The sequence below is a fragment of the Pempheris klunzingeri genome, chromosome 5 (genome assembly GCF_042242105.1).
Source record: "Pempheris klunzingeri isolate RE-2024b chromosome 5, fPemKlu1.hap1, whole genome shotgun sequence".
NCBI lineage: Eukaryota > Metazoa > Chordata > Actinopteri > Acropomatiformes > Pempheridae > Pempheris > Pempheris klunzingeri.
The window spans coordinates 8,558,840-8,576,145 of NC_092016.1; the positions used below are offsets into that span (position 1 = coordinate 8,558,840).

Sequence of the window (17,306 nt, forward strand, 5' to 3'; positions counted from 1 at the left end):
TTAATAGGTGTTCATTTTTAATTAATGGTAATTGCTCAAGCTTTTTCACAGTATGTATCAGTCCAGATCTGGGAAGTATAATAAATGCTCACAGGCAATCCAGAAGGATGAGTAATTGTGGCAAGCCAGTGACCCAAAATGGCAACTGTTTTCAACTACCTGTTTACTGTAATTAAACGAGAAACTCCCTCCCCCTGGAAGGAAAACATTATAAGTCATATGTCATCGATGTAGCATGCATTTAACGGATCTGACAGAATTTTATTGACGAAAACGTGCAGTACTGCAGGTGACGTATTGCCTCACTCAAACCCGCAAATAAAACGGCCTTGATTGGAACGGCGATTTATATCTGCATTAAGTCGGTTAGACATTCAGTGGCTTGGCACTGATCCAGCTACCAAGGAGATCCCATTGGGAGTCATTTACCCGCAGCGAACCTCTGATCGATACTTCTGGAAATGCTGTCTGGCACCACATGCTAGGCTTTAAATCTAAAAAAAAACCTACCCTGCCGCCAACCCCTACCCTTCTCACATATTTAATTGAGCAAATGTTACCCCTGTGCTGAGAGAGAGGGTTTTTTTTCCTTTTTTTTTTGCAGAGCACCTATGATGAGTTTTGGGACTGTTCGCACTGCATGATCAGAGGCAGAACTCTCTGACTTATTCATGCTGACTGAAAATTTAATGGCCTTTAGAGCCGGATGACCTAATGAGAGAATTCAGTGTAGTGGAACATCGGTACAGTAGCACCATGAATAATCAGCCCCAAAATGGCTCCCGTGGCTTAATCGCAGAGCCAGTGGCAGTGTCGGTGCCAGCACAAACCGACTCAGCCAGCTTTGACCCTCTGAGGAATGTTATCAGGTTTCCCACACTTGTTCAGACATAATATTCAAGGACATTTCAATGCCTTTCAAAGTCTTGTTCCATCACGTGCAAGAAATTGCAATTTTGCGCTACAGAGGTTACACAGTTATGAGTTTGGACATGTTTGACATTAACAAGTGAAAAAGTCAGTTTTAACTATCATTTCAGTGGTCATTTGCAAGAGCAATGTGTTTATTTTCATTTTGGTGACATCTTTGGTGCTACGAAATCATCGTGATGCTTTTGAAATTGCTTGGTTAAAAACTATAGTTGGCACCATCTCTTATATTGTATTTTATTTTTGATAAAGCTTGTGTTCCTGATGGTACTTGTCTTGTCTTTTCTGTTCAGCTGTCACTGCTCATGTTCACATCACAATTTTTCCATCTATATTCACACCAGCCAAACTGTTGCTAGTTTCAACATAAAATGGATCACCTACTGTGCGCCCAATTGTTTCTTTAAAATTATGTATAGTTTTTTTTTTTTTTTTGATATATTTGTCAATTAATGAGAAAATACCTTTTAGAAAAAGCTCAATTACAATGTTCCAAAGCCACAAGTGATCGTAAAATCATTTTGACTGACCAACAGTCCAAAACCCAAAAATATTCATTTAGCGCTGCAACTAAAGATTATTTTAAATACACATTATATAAACTCTATATTGAGTTATGGTGTACAAGCAGGCCAAAACCCCAAAACAATCAATCTATTATCATAAAAGACAAGGAAAAAGCTGCAAATCCCAACATTTAAGACGCTGGAACCAATGAATGCTTGGCATTTTTACTGAAAGGCTGATAAAACAGTTACTCAATTATCAAAATAAGCTGATTAGTTTAGTTAGATCTGGTTAGTTACTGACTTCTAGTACTGATTTTTGTTTTACAGATCTCATCCAATGCTTAACAGTGACACACGGTTCACTGCATTGAACATCAATTAGATTGATTAAGATTTGGTTTTGCATACATTTGCCATATCATGATATCAATATCAGAAAAAAAAAATGTATATATTAAAACATAAAATTAATGATATTGATTTCAGCCATATCGCCCAGTCATGGATACATTTAATAATATGAAAATTCAGCTGTGGCTACATGAAATTATGCAGTGTCACCATGAATAAAGGACTCTTTGCAGTGGAGTGGCCCTGAAAAGAAGTTTTAGTTACTTTTAAACATTAAAAAAAAACCTTGACTCCTTATTTTATCAACAGTCCACACTGCAGTATAGTGCCAAAACCACTTCTGAAATGCCATACTTTACAAGAAACCAAGCACTTTCTATAAGATGATATATTCATCCATTCAAAGAGTTAATGGTTTAATTTTATTTTTATCAAAGTACCAACTCAAGAATTTTCAAGGCCCATGGAAGCCCTGATAATGAAGGTTATAAAACAGAATGCTGAGAGAGCTTTCACTATTGTGAGTCATCACATGCTCCTATTTCCATTAATTTTTCACTGTCCACTTGGACTCATATGCCTTCATACTGGGTTTTATAAACCTGTTTTCTTTGTCAGACAGCCAGTGATTTAGTGACTGTGGCAACCGAGTGACCTCCGCTGCCCTGTAAAGGCTATACTCATTCAGAACATTAAATTGCGACCTTGGCTGGCTCCACATTGAAATGCATTGCCTGTCTCCTCCCTTTGCACGACAGTACCTAACGTTGTATTTACAGTATACAACACTGAGCAGCAGTAGTTATCAGGGAGCATAAAGCTGTCAATACGCACTCTCTTCACTATCACTATAACATCTCCCAAGGCAACTTAAATCTTCAATCTTAATTCATCACTCAGCACAGAATCAGCCCACATACAGTATTAAACTAGCTGGAGATTGAGTCCCTTAGTCCTTATCATTCCCCTGGCTCAAGAGTGGGAGTGAATGCCATCAGGCCCAGACACTATATCAGGCCTTACATTGCCCCCATCAGCTTTCCATTGGGACAGACAATTCCACAACCAGCCGTCAGTCTTGTTGTTGACCCAACCATCAACCTCAACCTTCTCCCTCTGCATAATTTGTCACTCTGTAAAACATCCCTATCTCCTCTAACCACTGACAAAGAGTCGTTTTACCACATGTAAACACCACATTCTGGTTTCAGAAAACTGACTATGCCAGGTGGAGAACTTGGTGGTCGATGGTCTACACGCTGAAATAAAAGTAAATTCAGAGATGGATAAATTATATATAAATTATAAATTATAAACGAGATACCAAATCCAGCCACACAGTCAGAAACCGAAGTGAGGAATCAAAGACACACCTGCACTGACGCAGATGAAACCTGAATAATATTAGAATCATGTAGACAAGGGCATGCATAGGCATATAGGTTTCTCTAGGTTTCATGTCAAATTGTGAATATCATCATGTATAAAATACTCATACCTTAAATGTTTTCATCTCTACACATATTGTCACCATCTTTTAAAAAAACAAAATTCATCCAATTTTGGAGAAAAGCTTTTGTTTTCAGCCTGTTTTCAGTTTCGTGATAATGCCACATTTCAGAAAACTCACAGCGTTATGAGCAGTAGGAAGATTCTCTTAACCTATAAAAGAACACTTAATCCCTCAGTTTATCTAAGAAATTCCAAAAGACAAAAATTCAATAATTTTAGACAACTTGTAAGAGAACTAATTAATTGCTCCTAAAATGTAAAAATGTCTGACAGAAAAAGTTTCTGTTTTGCCTGTTTGCTTTTGAATAATGTCTGCACTGTGTGTGGTATTTAGAAATGTCAGGACATGCTTAACAAGTTCTCTTGAAAATGTTGTCTTAATGCAATAAGTTAATACAACGGAAGGGAACACAACAGACAATGGAGCTGAGTTATCATCGGATCGTCATTGCGGTGGTGAAACATAAGGAAGAAATGACACAACTGAATGGAGTGTGACTACATGGTACGACACACAAGCGTGCACTGACAATCCATCTGTCCTGCCACAATTCCCCACCTTCCATCTAAACATACTACACACTTACACTTTTTTATAATACATATATCGTATAATCCCAGCGGACGCATGCCGCAATAAAGGTTATGATGTTTATTGTTTGCAACTGTGGCCGTTTCTCTTTATGTGACAGTGACGTATGTGGCGGGCTGAAGCCACAGCTGACGCTCCGCCCCTATGTCCCAGAAAACAGCAGGATAATATAGTCAGAGAGGAAATGACTGACTTCACTGCTTCGTATAGCTCACAGTCTGTTTCGGAGATATTCTGAGAGAAGAGAAAATTACTTTGGAGACAAAGCTTTACACTGACTAAACACTTCATAAGCGTATAATGAGTCATTTGTGAGATACCAATATAATGTACATGTGTAGGAGTGCAAAAGGCAGCGGGAGAAATGCTTAGAAGTAGGTGTGGGTGTGTGCACGTATGAGAGAGGTAGAGTGATGAGTAGAAGGTGAAGATAGATCAATTAATCAAATTGCCAGACACATTGTGTGATTTATAAACAGCACAGGGTTTTTATATCAAATCTCAATAGGAAAACTGTTTATCATAATGTGTTGAGACAAATTTCATGTTAAACTGACAGGCAAATCAGTTCATTTAAACATAGAGATTTCCATGAATTACTTTATTGACATATTGTGGACCAACCAAGTAATTCCTGTTTCATCTGACCAGCAGTCCAGTGATGTAACTTGACAAAAATAATCCCAAATCCACAGTAAAGACAAATAATCGATTAATCAGTCGACTGAACATTTTGCTGTACTTTCTGACATTTTATACACCAAAGAAATTCTACAATTAAGTGAGACATTGGTAGATTAATTGATACTAAAAACAATTGTTAGTTGCAGCCCTCTTACATGATCAGTTGTCATGGAGATGGATCTGCTGGCACGCAACCTCAGTAGCCGTCATGATTTTATCCGCAACACTGATTGTCGTTCATGTCGGCCCACAAGCCAAGCCACAAATGTAATTCTTGGCCTTGGAAAGAGTAGTTTGACAGAACAATCCAGAGTTGGGATCCATTTTTATCACAGTCTACAAGACCTCGGTCAGCCTCCTAAAAAGCTCGCGTTGAAAGCTCCAGAAAAAGCCTGCAGGGGGGCGTTGAGTTGAGATTTCCAAAAATCAAATTAACTTTGATTCTTGATCTTTGATAGTGGTTTCTTTTTAACTTACCTGTCTATATCTGTGGCCAGTTTTGGCCAAGTTGCTTGGAAACTATATTTCTTTGCTAATTACATATTACTAATTGAAAACATTAAATTGCTTGTGGGTTAACTTTCATTAATCAGCTTTCACCTCCGTCAAAGGTGCTTTTAAATATCTACAAATCCTCCACACCCAAAATTTCATTTTTTTATATTTAACAAGCATGGAAATAAAATATGAGACCTTATGATTCAACAAGCAGCCAAACCTACAGTTTGGAGAGATTAACTGACCCTCCAGCACCTAGTTTAGCCTTGGTGACTGCACAAAGCTATTCAGACGTCCTCACCTCAGAAGTTAGACAACCCAAACCTTAAATAAAACTAGCAGACTACTGGATGGATCCATACCCATGACCAATGTTAGCAAGCCAGCTGAAAGTATACGATATTTAAATATGACAAAGTTGGAATTATTAGGTTTAGTCTTTTTCTTCTCACCTCTAACTCCAAGGTAGCACGCTCAGGGGAAGTTTGAACACACCGAGACCACACCAACATCCAAATGTCAAAGAAATGGAGCATCATTGTAGTCTAATTGCTGAATTTCAAGTTTGTTGACAGCTTGTTAGTTCTACATTTCAGCATTAAGTAAAGGGCAGATCATAGAACTCATTGTTAGAAATGAGCACGGCACTGCAGGCAGCAGCAAGACCCATGTGTGATTGCATGCAACAGGAGGCATCTACATACCACAACATGCTATTTATTTAGCCTCTGAAATCCACTTGTCCATGGTATTACCCCAGCTTAGTGCCAGACAAGCAAACAGACAGACGAGGGGGACTAGCATGCACAAAGCACAAAGGATCATGGCAAACAAAGACAAATACCCTCATATGATTGGGTCTAATCCCGCTCAGTGCATCGCCGTTGTCAAATGCCACATCCCTCCCTCCCTGCTCTTTAAAGATATCCACCAGCTGCAAACCTCCCTCCATCCCTTGCTCCACTCTTCCACTACTCAGCTTACAACCCCCCCCCCCCCCCCCCCCCCATCATAGTATCCCTCTCTTCCCTTACTGGGTAACAAACAGAAGAAGTACAGAAGTCATTTTATAGTTTTACTGTCCCATCCCAGCTCCTTATTACATTCCCTGATAGTTCCTTCCCCCCCCTCCCTGCTTCCCCCCACCTTCAGATGCTTTACCACCCCCCTTTCTCTAAATTAGTCATGATTAATGTGTACGCCACGCATTGGGCCGTCTTAATTAAATAACACCATCTAATTAGGGGCTGATTTCTGCTGGTAATGGCGCCGTAAGATGGCGGAATGGGATTGTGTGGCGTGACAGAACATTCATGAAGTCCGTCAAACTCCCAGGGCGGTCACACTCCCCTGGTTTCGTGCAAACAGCCCCCTCCTAATCTGACAGTTACATTAAAATGCAAATAGCCCAGATGTGAGGGTTTGGTAACAAGTGTGGATTACAGCTCCCAGGGAGCCACGTCGGACAGGCTTTTTTTTTTTTTCTCCCTGATGTGATATAAGCCAGGTAACAGGTTGACAGCTGTTGACCTAGAAGTGGCTGTTTAAATATTGGCTATTGCGCTGTTGGACATGTGTAAGATTACACAGTCTGGAAATCACTTTGAGCTGAGAGATAATGGCTTTGATGGATCCATTATACAGGACTAATCATGAATAAATACTTGTCATCCAAAAAGATACACAATCTCCTATCAGAGATTGTTTACTGTCCTGATGCCGCAGTTTATCTTCTCTCCTTGTGGGTGTATCGCTAGGTTTAATTAAATCAAGCTCAAGACCGGCTGAAAGGTCACAGAAAATTAAAGCATATTAATGAGCGAAGGGCACGGGCAGCATGCAGCATCGGGTCAGGGAGACAGCAGGAAGACAGAAGCCGACCCCTCGCTCCATCCCCCACCACCACCAACACCACACACTATCTCGCACATACACATAATTGCCCCAGCTAACTTGAGCGAGGTGCGAGACGTGAACAATATGTGGTTGGTGTGTGTGGGACGCCCTGTCTAGCCACCAGAAGTGCATCCCCTGCAGTGCACCATCACGGGTAGATGTCAAAGCCAGCTAACCCATGCTAAAACACCCACCCTTTCAAACCATTTGCCGTACTAATACCTCACAGTGGCTTGTTCTCTCAGTGCAAATGAAAAGGAAAAACACCATTCATTCCCACAGAGGGGCAGCTGCAGCCACAAAGGGATATTGTAGTTTTCCTTTGTGCTGTGGCTAAAGCGAAAAACTACAACAGCCTCTCTGCGGGGTGAGGGAATGGTTGAAGTGGTGAGGGGGCGATGCAAATAGGGTTCATCAAAAGACTTAAGTTTTGCTGCATGATCAGGGCTGGAGCACTTCTCCTGATCCCGCCGGACTCCCTCCCTCTCAGCCTGTGTCACCTTTTTGCTCACTCTGCTGCATTCATGCTATCGCTGCCCGGAGTCCATCTTCTGAGGGGCGTCCTGGCAGAGTGTGAACATTGTTCTTACATGTCAGTCTTGAACAGAGACGTGAACACTAATGGTTTTTGGCAGGGCCCGGGTCCTCGGTGGACACACTGCTGGAGCAGAAAGAAAACAAGCGGCAAAGAGGGGACCGGGAGAGGAACGGTGGGGAGGGGGGGGTCGGGGCGAGTACAGATAAAGGGCAGGTTTCTTGGCAGCGGCGGGCTCACTCGCTTTACAACAGCACCATCTGTCTTTGTGAGGAGAGCCTTACATCATTGAATAACTGATGTCACTGCTCAGCACACGTCCAAAGCAAGTAATTATATATGGGCTTTAGTGTTGTGTCAGCCACTTTAATTGTTTAATAGGTTGTCATGGATGCTCCATTTCAAACCTGGACAACCAATGCAGCTAATTTGATAAGAGACCTGCACATATTAGATGGATATAAATTATATATTAGATCTCTCAAAATGTCTGCGTAACTCATTATTTTTTCCTTTTAGTATTATCCGTATGTCATCTAGCAAGACAATCCTGACAGTTGGGGGAAAAAAAAAAATGCAGTGACAAGATTAAAAGGGGCTCCTTTTCCAGACATTTCAAGGCTGAAATGAGAGGCAGTAAAAAGGAATCCTCTTTCTGACAGATGCACTCAGCGCCACTGAAAATGTAACTTTTCCCTGAGCAAGCAACATTCATCGTCTCGGCGGACCCACCCCTCGGTGCTCAGCTGCTCGCTTCCCTTTTCTCGGTCAACCACAGAGAGCGGACAAGATGGATGCCGGTGTCGCCGCACTGGCCGGAGTGACAGATGGGCTGATTATACAAACTCATCCCTGTGGCCATAGAAAAACACAACACCTTGCCTGCTAGCTAATAGCCTTCATCTGCCTGCACCTTATGGATAGTTGACGCTTGCTGTTAATATGGAAAAGCAGCATTGTATGGACAGATCCCATTACAGCCCTGGCCTCCCTCTTGACAGCTTGTACCTGAATAGATACCTGCCACATTTTTTTTTTACAGCGCAAACAAACAAAATGGTAAATCACCCCTTGGTGACCTCGTGTCTGGCTGGCTGGCTTCAAGGGCATGTTTTCCTTCCTCGAGACGGACACATTGCAAATGCATAAACGGATTCCTGTCACCGGCTTGATGTGTGGGTGTCAGGCTCTGCTGTGAGCAGTGGTTTCCCAGCAGGTAAGCCAGGGCAACAGGAGCGAAAAACCAAGGCACAAACTGAGCGAGACATGGCAAAAATATCTTGGTTTTCGGCCAGCGAGCTGTCGAAAAATAAGTCAAGATCATGGGAGAACAAGTGTGGGTGCTGAAGGTGATCTTTCAGGATTAACCACCCTCCCCTTGCCTGCCCTTACCTGTGATTTAAAGACTGGGCTGATTAATCAGACTGGCATCGAGTCTCTGTTCAGGCGAGACGTTCAGATCAATCACACCAGCCAAAGGGGAGCGTGCAGCGGCTCTAACAAATGGGAAGCAGGGAATGAGGGAAAAGGGGGCAGAGAGAGATTGAATGGCTTACTTCATGCTCCCAACCATCAGCAGGAAAAGGTTGTAGATGTGTGAGAAGATGAAGAGGAAGAGGATGGTGCTGAAGAACATGGTCATCCAGGAGCCATGATCCTCGCGGAACATTTTCAGCCGCAGGTATCGACCTAAAGGGAGCATGACAAGGACACTGCTGTCAGCGGCAGTTCAAACAGCATGTCACCCGGCTAACATGTATGCCCGCGAAAATGAAGATGAAAGTAAATAAATTAGTCGCATAGATCAATAATGTCCTACTCTGTCAGACGCATGCCCTTTAGGCAGCGAAATTAAGATTAAAGACCACTTTGAGATGTCACTCCCACAGCCCTGAAGTAATCGTCTTTTCGTCATCAGTCTCAACAGAAAATACAAACGTCATTTTATACATTTGTTTGACACACCGTCAGTGGATCGCTGCTCGCTTGTGCTTCATGTGAGTTCTGCATGATTACAGAAATTATTCAAACATTTGTGACCTGTGTTGTTTTTGTTTTTTTTGTCCCCCCCCACCCTCCCATACAGTCCTGGCTTGGAATCAAATTACAGAGAAATATCTGTCTGGCAGAGCATGAGATTGGATTCGGACGCACAGCCTTCGACACAGAACACACAATCACACAAGCTTGTCCTCTGGTGGCAGCGCTCAGCAGAACTCATGAAGACAACGACTTTTATTATACCACCGTTGGCTTGTTGTTGTACCTTGAAAAGATTACAGTTGGTGTTTTTAGCTCCTCTGTGGCCAGCTATATATATAATAACAGGCGGATTTCTATTTTGGTTGCTCCTAATGACAAACAAAAAAAATATTTTATACCTTTAATTCAAGGGCTCACTTTTTTTTTTATTTCCCCGAGTCAGAGTGGGATGAAAAAGCATTACATAAGTACAGTATAAATTACAGAGAGATCTGAAAAATAACGTGTGATGCAATTAGGTGTGCATAATGTAATAGGCACAACTGCTGTCAGAGTCCTTGATCTACCTCCCACACTGCTTGTGTAACAGAGGCAGTCCAATTTGTACACGTTGGCACCTGTACAACCAAAATCATTCAGACCTGGGTCAAATAGGATTAGCAAATAAAATAGAAACTATTATAAATATATATGCTCTGTATGCTCTCTCATATGGTTGCATGTCTTAGCAGCCTGTCAAGCTCCTCGTTTCACCCTCCCTGCTTAGCTAAGGTTCGGCTCTTTAAAACTCTATGCTAACAGTTTGTAGCACAGGTTTTCTGCTTTCTCATTTTTTAGTCTCCACCCCCAGACCGCAATAACCCTGATGACATCACTATGACATCATTGGGGTTACAGTCTCAGACTTGAGAAAGCGCCCGTCAGAGTCACAGAGGACATTATACAACTTTCAATCAAACGATTTACAGAAAAACTGTTTATAGTTTTCTGACACAACTTGAAACGGGGAAGTCTCGTGACGATCGTGATGATCATTATCATGGAATTGTATCAGCTAAAATAAATTTGACTGACTAATTAACGTCAAATCCGTGAGTAACTTGATAACTAGAACAAAATTCAACTGGGTTGTTGCTCTGTACTTTATGGAGGACAAAGACGCATCACTCTGTAACACCAGTGAGTGAATTTGTATCTCCAACAGCTCCACCAGAATGCCTGATCTTCTCTCTAGCTGATAGTTTTGAGTCCGTATTTGGATCAAGTAGCTTGTAAAAATTAAGGTGGGTTGAGTTTAAAAGGTTACTGCAGTTATTTCAAGGTGTCCAATGCATATTGAATCGGCACTTAAGTAAATATCAGATCAGACTTGGTAGCAGCAGATATTAAGGGACACAGATCAGGATCCTGACCATAAAACACTAGATCGGGACATGAAACATTCCTCATGTGATGAATCCCAACCATCAACTGCTTCAAGGTTGCTCAACTGTCTGTTAATTGAGAAATCCTCTATGTGTAAGCTTGGGTATACACCTCTGCTTTCACTACTTGACATATTGCTCACACACGCACACACACTTCGGGGCTCTCCCTCTGCGAGCTGTGATCCGGAGCCAGAGGCGGCCATCTTCCCAGGAACAACTCTTTGTTTTTCTCTCCTTCAGCTCAGTCAGCATCCCTTTGAGTTACAGCTCTGCAGAGAGCTCATTGTGTTGGTGTCCACACACACAAACACACACACATGCAGCCAGAAAGACAGCAAAGCAGAATGCTCCATTTATTTTCCCATTACAGCCTGGGTGGTTTATTCTACAATAGTTTTACATGCTGTTCGATCTCAGCTTGCTCACTTTTAGTTTTTCTTCACTGCGCACATAAAAACAAAGATGCTGAAATTCCTGTGGAGATGGAGGATCATTGTTGAGTTGAAGTGCAGTTATGATGAATGAAATTTTTGTTGTAGGTCCAAATATCATACAGAAAACACCCAACTACACAACAGCTCATTGTGAACTTTACAGAACAGACTATAAACTTGAATATTTCTTTAATAATAGTCAACCTTCAAATTTTCTGGGCTTTTTGCTAAAGGAAAGTGGCCTAGCGTAAGGCCACACCATACGTCTTGCTCTGTGGTATTTCAGGGCTCATCACAGATGCATAATTGAATTGACTTGCATGGGTGAACTTAATTGCCTCCAGTGCCAATGAGCCCTGGCTTAGATGTAGGAGCACAGTCTGTATCGGCAGATCTGACTTTTAAAGCAGCACGGCGCGCTAGCGAGCACGGCCGCCCTCACACAGCCTATATGGGCAGGATTTAACTAGGGGGTGATTCAAGACTATTCAGCCAAGCCGTTTGAGTCACTGCACCTCCCTACAGTAGAGGGCCCCGATAAGGAGTGATTCATGAGCACTGTCTACTGCGAGGCTCAGTGCAGCAGGGCACAACAACAACAACACACATGCACAAGGCAGCCACACACACACACACACACAGGGACAAAAAAAAAAACAACACACACACAGGGAAGAGAGGGAGATGCTTGTTATCTCTCTTTTTTTTTTTTTTACTTTCACTCACCCACACAGCAAACATGTCCACTCACATGGACCAAGCTGGTGTATTACTCTAAAGAATGCAATAACACTTTGAATACTAATTTACAATATTTACAATATCATTCCTCCACAGCTATTTATAGTCCTCCGTGTGGGATGAGATCATATCCACCTCTCCTCAAGTTGTTCCCAAAAGAAAATCAAACACGTAGCTGTGTCTCCATCTAGTGGTAATGAACTGACACACACACCAGAGGGTCAACTGTCCTTGAATCACACTGTAAACGCCATTCTACAGCATTTTTGGTTTGGAGGTGTCCAATGCAACCCAAGTCTTTGGGAGGAAAGCAATACACCATTTTATGCTTCATCTCTCTTTATACACCGGCCTTATCCTGTGCCAGGAGGGTGCCCGTGACTGTGCTCCTGTGTTATTTGCCTTGTCATGATTATTTGCATTTGTGGAAAACCAAATCCAGTTTTGGGAATCACCTCAAATGACATTAAGCCTACTCTAAAGCCACAACGTCTCATTTCTGTCCACACTGTGCCCAGTGCTGCTGTTCTGCAGTACCTTCAAAACAATGAATGGACAGAAACGGAAACAAGTGAATGAACAGAAACAATGAAAAATGTCAGTTCAGACTGTCAAACTGTATTGTTTATTCAGGATAGATGCATTAGCAGAGAGGCAGGTGAATACTCAGACATTAGTCTGTGTTCACCAAGGCACCCGCTTTCAACCGTACACTAAAATTAACTGGATTGCACTTCTAATAAAATAAATGCAAATGTATACCATGTGGCATGACAATTTATAGTCTTAGCTGGATGTGCCTAATAAAATTGTCTCAGGCAATCAGGGGATTTGAAGTGCCAACTTTATGGTTGGTTACCTGGCTGTCAGTCTAATGATGAGATCATATGCAATAATTCAGGGAGGTACTCGGGTTATAAAGTCACCAGATTTATAGCAGTAATCCACTCACGGGACATAAAGAAGACCTGAAGCCAGAAACACAAACACGGCGGTATGAACGAGCAGAGACCATTTAGTTAAACACATGATGCGCCGGCGCACATGAGCAAGCAATTATGAATCTCGGATGTTTTAACAGTAGTTTTGTTTAATCCTGTGTTTACTGTATTACGCACAGATACACACACACACACACACACACACACACACCAGTCTCACAGGTAAGGCAGTGCACCAGCAGCTCCTGACAGATGAGAAGCACACAGCTGCTGGAGGAGGAGTGAAAGTGACCTGAGATGTGATCACCGTCTCCATTCACCATGATATTCACCAACGTCAACAAGACTGAGCCAGCGGTAGGAGGCAAGTACAATCTGAGCCTGACATACTTTTATCCACATTCACGTCTACGTTTACTCTAAACATTCTAACATGTTTTAAGACCAAACTGTCACAATTCTTAATAATTTCATGACATGATACCCAATTTTTTCGTGTCGTATGCTTATAGAATCATTACTTGCAGTATAGCCGTATCATAACAATTCCTGTGTGTTTTAATACTTTCATCGCACGTGTTAGATTTCATCATCACAAAATTGGATATAAAAACTTAGCATTTTCTCCATTTCAGGTAGACATGATCAAGGTTAAAATGTGCTAAAAGTAAATTGTTAAGATCCGCTCACCTGAACCAAATGAGCGTATCATGTCTGATTAAGTGCAAACAGAGGCTGACATAGAGGAGACAGTAAATCAGCAGTCCCTAGGTTTTATCGTTCATTGTTTTCAGACAGTCACGTATTCTATTCCTGGACAAGCTGGTGATGCTCAGAGGCTATGGAGACAGCAACTGTAAATATACAAGACCCTGGCAGAGAGTGGGTGACCATATCTTACTTACTTAAGTACTCTCTGAGAGCACAGCTTACCGGCAGAGCCAATAAAACAGACTACAGCCTATATTGTTCTGGAAGTTATTAAATTCTTGAAATATACCACCTATAAAACCCCAGCTTGCTTACGCAGAATTTAGCATGTGCATCATGTGGATGTCTTTTTTTAATATGTTATTAGACAGGACAGCTTAAGAGTGACAGGAAACACAGGGGTGAGCGAGGGGGAGGACATGCAGCAAAGGGCAAAAGGTGAACTCAGGCCACTTTAAAAAGGACAAAGTCTTAACGGTATGCACTCTACCAAGGCCAGTGTTCACTTTCTGCAATATCTGCACAAAAAAACTACAGTTACGGTATGGTTAAGATTAGGCAACCAAAACACGTCAAGTCTGGGAAGATCGTACTTGTGGTTTAGTAAAAGCACAAAATTTAATTGCAGGTCTATGATAGGATGCGAAACCCTGACCTCTGCACCCTTTTTTCCCCACCATGCTACATATATGGAATATTGCATTGTGCATTGGTATGGAGCATTGACATTGGATGCAAGTCGTGAAGTGCAGAATCAAATATGGAAGTAATTCCTAGGCTTTTTTTTTTTTTGCAACCTGTCCCTCGAATGCCCTCCAAGCATTTTAGTATTGCACTCACATACTTCTCAAAACATGAATATTCTAAGAGTAATGTAGTTACAAAACTGACTCAACCTACTTTCCTTAAATCCCAGAGGATTTTCTGGTGTTCCTGAACCGGTCAACAGTATTCTGCAGCCAGTTTGAGAACGGCAAGTGGTATTGCTACATCCTGCTGGTCCTCTTCACTTTTGCCCTTCCTGTGGGGATCCTGGGAAATGTAGCAGCTGTAATCAACTACACCTGCCTCACGAAAACCTTGAGCGCCAGCAACGTTTTCCTGTTGAACCTGGCTCTGTGCGACTCAGCCTGGATCCTCACCCTCCCCTTCACCCTCTACTTTACCTTCCAGAGGCCGTACCTCAAAGACATACAGATCTTCTGCCAGTTCAAGAAGATCTCCTTCAACATCAACATATACGGCAGCATCCTCTTTCTCACTCTTATCAGTTTCGATCGCTATGTTGGGACGGTGCACCCCATCAGCTCTCTCCGCTGGTGGGATGTGGGTAAAGCCAAGCTGTGCTCAGTCTGCACGTGGGTCCTGCTGGTCCTGGCTTCTATTCCGGACTTATTTGCAACTTTTGCTGTTGGCCGACCAAAAAACGTCACTGTGTGCATGGACCACATCCAGGGCCCTTTTATGTTTGTCAAGACAATCACCATTATCAGAACAACATTAGTCTTCCTGCTACCATTCAGCATCATGCTGGGTTTTTACATCATGACTGTTCGAGTTCTGAGGCGTCTCCCGAGGAGCAGGAGGCACAGAGGAACCCAGCGGACGGGAGGGAAGCCTCTGAGGCTCATCACTGCAGCCATACTCGTCTTTGTGATTTCCTTTATGCCGTACCACGTCATGGTCATCACCTTGGTTTTCATGAGGATCCGTAACCAGGTCACGCCCTCCAACACCAACATCCTCTATGCCTCCTATGAGTTCTTTGAGGCCATGTGCAGTGTAAGTAGCTGCCTGGACCCAGTGCTGTATATTATGGCTAGTGAACAGTTCCAGAAGAAGCTGCTGGCCTTGAAGAGACACAGATACATGACGCTGTGCTGCAGAGCCAGCAGGAGGATTGGGGTAATTGGGTGAATCCAATGGGCGAGTTTTTTTTTTTGTTGGTTACCTTAAATTGCCTTGGCCGTATCACCATAACATATGTGCCAGTAGTAGATAGTAATGGTACAATTATCTTGGCCTAAAGTATGCTGGTAAATTTAAACTGGGGTGAAAAAAATACTACTGCTGGCTGATTTGCTACCCGTGTGTAATCAAGGACAAACCACATCATGATGTTTTTTTTTTCATTTTTAATTAAAGAATTGTTGATTCTTGGCAATTGTTTGTGTTATCCAGCCAATAGTCAAAAACCAAAAGTCAATCATCAGTAAATGTCTGCCATTTTGCTTAACAGATTTGTAGAATCTATGCCAAGAGGCACTGAAGCTGGTCTGGCAGCTTATTGACAACTTACGGTGTCATTTTTTCCCTCAGTTTGCCTGACATCAGATTACCTCTGCACCTGCATCATAATGCACAGACAAAGGCGATTGAATACACCATCCTATTACTTATTTGGAAAGGTAGTGGGATTAAGTCCTGTTATAGTCCTGTCCAAACAAACCAGCAAAAACACCCACAGCTGTTCAAATATCTTGACTGCAGTGCAGTCAACTGCACACCACACATGGAAAACGTGATCAAAGTGAACAATGAAAGAAGTAAACACCAGGCCCGGAAAAACCAAAACATGGCTCACGTTGGGTCACCCGGTAAGCGATACGATCATATCCATATTGATTCTTGAACTACTGATAGCGCAGATCTATCTTCAGCTATCTTGACCACTGCTCTTTCCACATAAGTCATCAGTCTGCACACACTGTGTGCAAACTGTGAGGGCAGCTCCACTCTTTTTGAGCATGTGCTTTCATCTATTTTAGGTTCCTCTAGTGTACGCAGCTCTACTGTATCCTGTTTTGATTTGAAGCATCAGAACAACAATCCTGCCCTCCTTAGGGATCCTAACCCAGAGTGGAGAGAGACTTAGCGATAGCACTGCCTGGATCTTAGCATTTACAGAGTAGCATCCCTATTCATCACATCTCTGCTGGGCCGCAGCATCACAGAGAAGTTTGGGAATAGCCATGACTGCCTCCACCCGTGTCCCCAGGGCTGAACTCCTCTGTAACTAAGTGTCTGGATAATAAATCAGAGGTGGGAAGTGACAACAGAACTCCCTCCGCAGGGAGGCTGCAGCAAGTAGAGCCAAGACACAGAGAGCTGGCTACTGGGCCACTGTACCACTGTACCTGTTCCACTAAGAAGCCTGTTCAATCATTTCATTTTATTATTTATGGCTTGGCTCCGGACCAGAGGGAGTCATATGTTTCAGGTAAATAAGCAATTTCCTTTTGGCTGGTTTCCTTTGTTTGCTAGCTCTCGTCATTATTGCTGTATCTTTGTCTCCCAGTCTGCTGCGCAAACACCTTTGTGTTTTTATCCTTTAATGCAAGCACATGGACATGTAGTTCACTCCACGAGAAAAGCACATTAATAATGTCTTTGTCACAATGAAAAATGAACTGTAGGTTTATAAAATCTTACAATATATTTTTTTTGTATGGAAAACGTCAGTGCTTGTTATCATTGTGTACTTGTATCTTTTTGTTGAACTGGGACCAACACAAGATAAGAACCAAACTGCACTTCAGCAGAACATTTATTTGGAGTCTTG

General features: G+C 42.3%; 2 protein-coding genes across 3 annotated transcripts in view; one reads left to right on the forward strand and one right to left on the reverse strand.

The window, feature by feature from the left end:
- The window catches only part of tmem117 (transmembrane protein 117), a 40,678-nt gene that overhangs the window by 13,286 nt on the left and 10,086 nt on the right, over window positions 1-17,306 (reverse strand). For both annotated transcript variants that reach the window (XM_070831022.1, XM_070831021.1), the window contains exon 3: window positions 9,064-9,196. In XM_070831022.1, the coding sequence (XP_070687123.1) occupies window positions 9,064-9,196 (133 nt within the window). The remainder of the gene's footprint in view (window positions 1-9,063; window positions 9,197-17,306) is intronic.
- On the forward strand, window positions 13,355-15,668 carry LOC139201118 (P2Y purinoceptor 1-like). The gene is made up of 2 exons (XM_070830355.1): window positions 13,355-13,397; window positions 14,661-15,668. Exons 1-2 carry the CDS (start codon window positions 13,355-13,357, stop codon window positions 15,659-15,661), a joined length of 1,044 nt encoding a protein of 347 aa, XP_070686456.1. The 3' UTR covers window positions 15,662-15,668.

What these genes read in the sequence shown, in the direction of transcription:
- LOC139201118 (XM_070830355.1), top strand. Translation starts at nt 13,355, where the DNA reads ATGATATTCACCAACGTCAACAAGACTGAGCCAGCGGTAGGAG. An exon ending in GACTGAGCCAGCGGTAGGAG is followed by an intron (nt 13,398 to 14,660) that starts GCAAGTACAATC and finishes CTTAAATCCCAG; the next exon opens with AGGATTTTCTGGTGTTCCTG.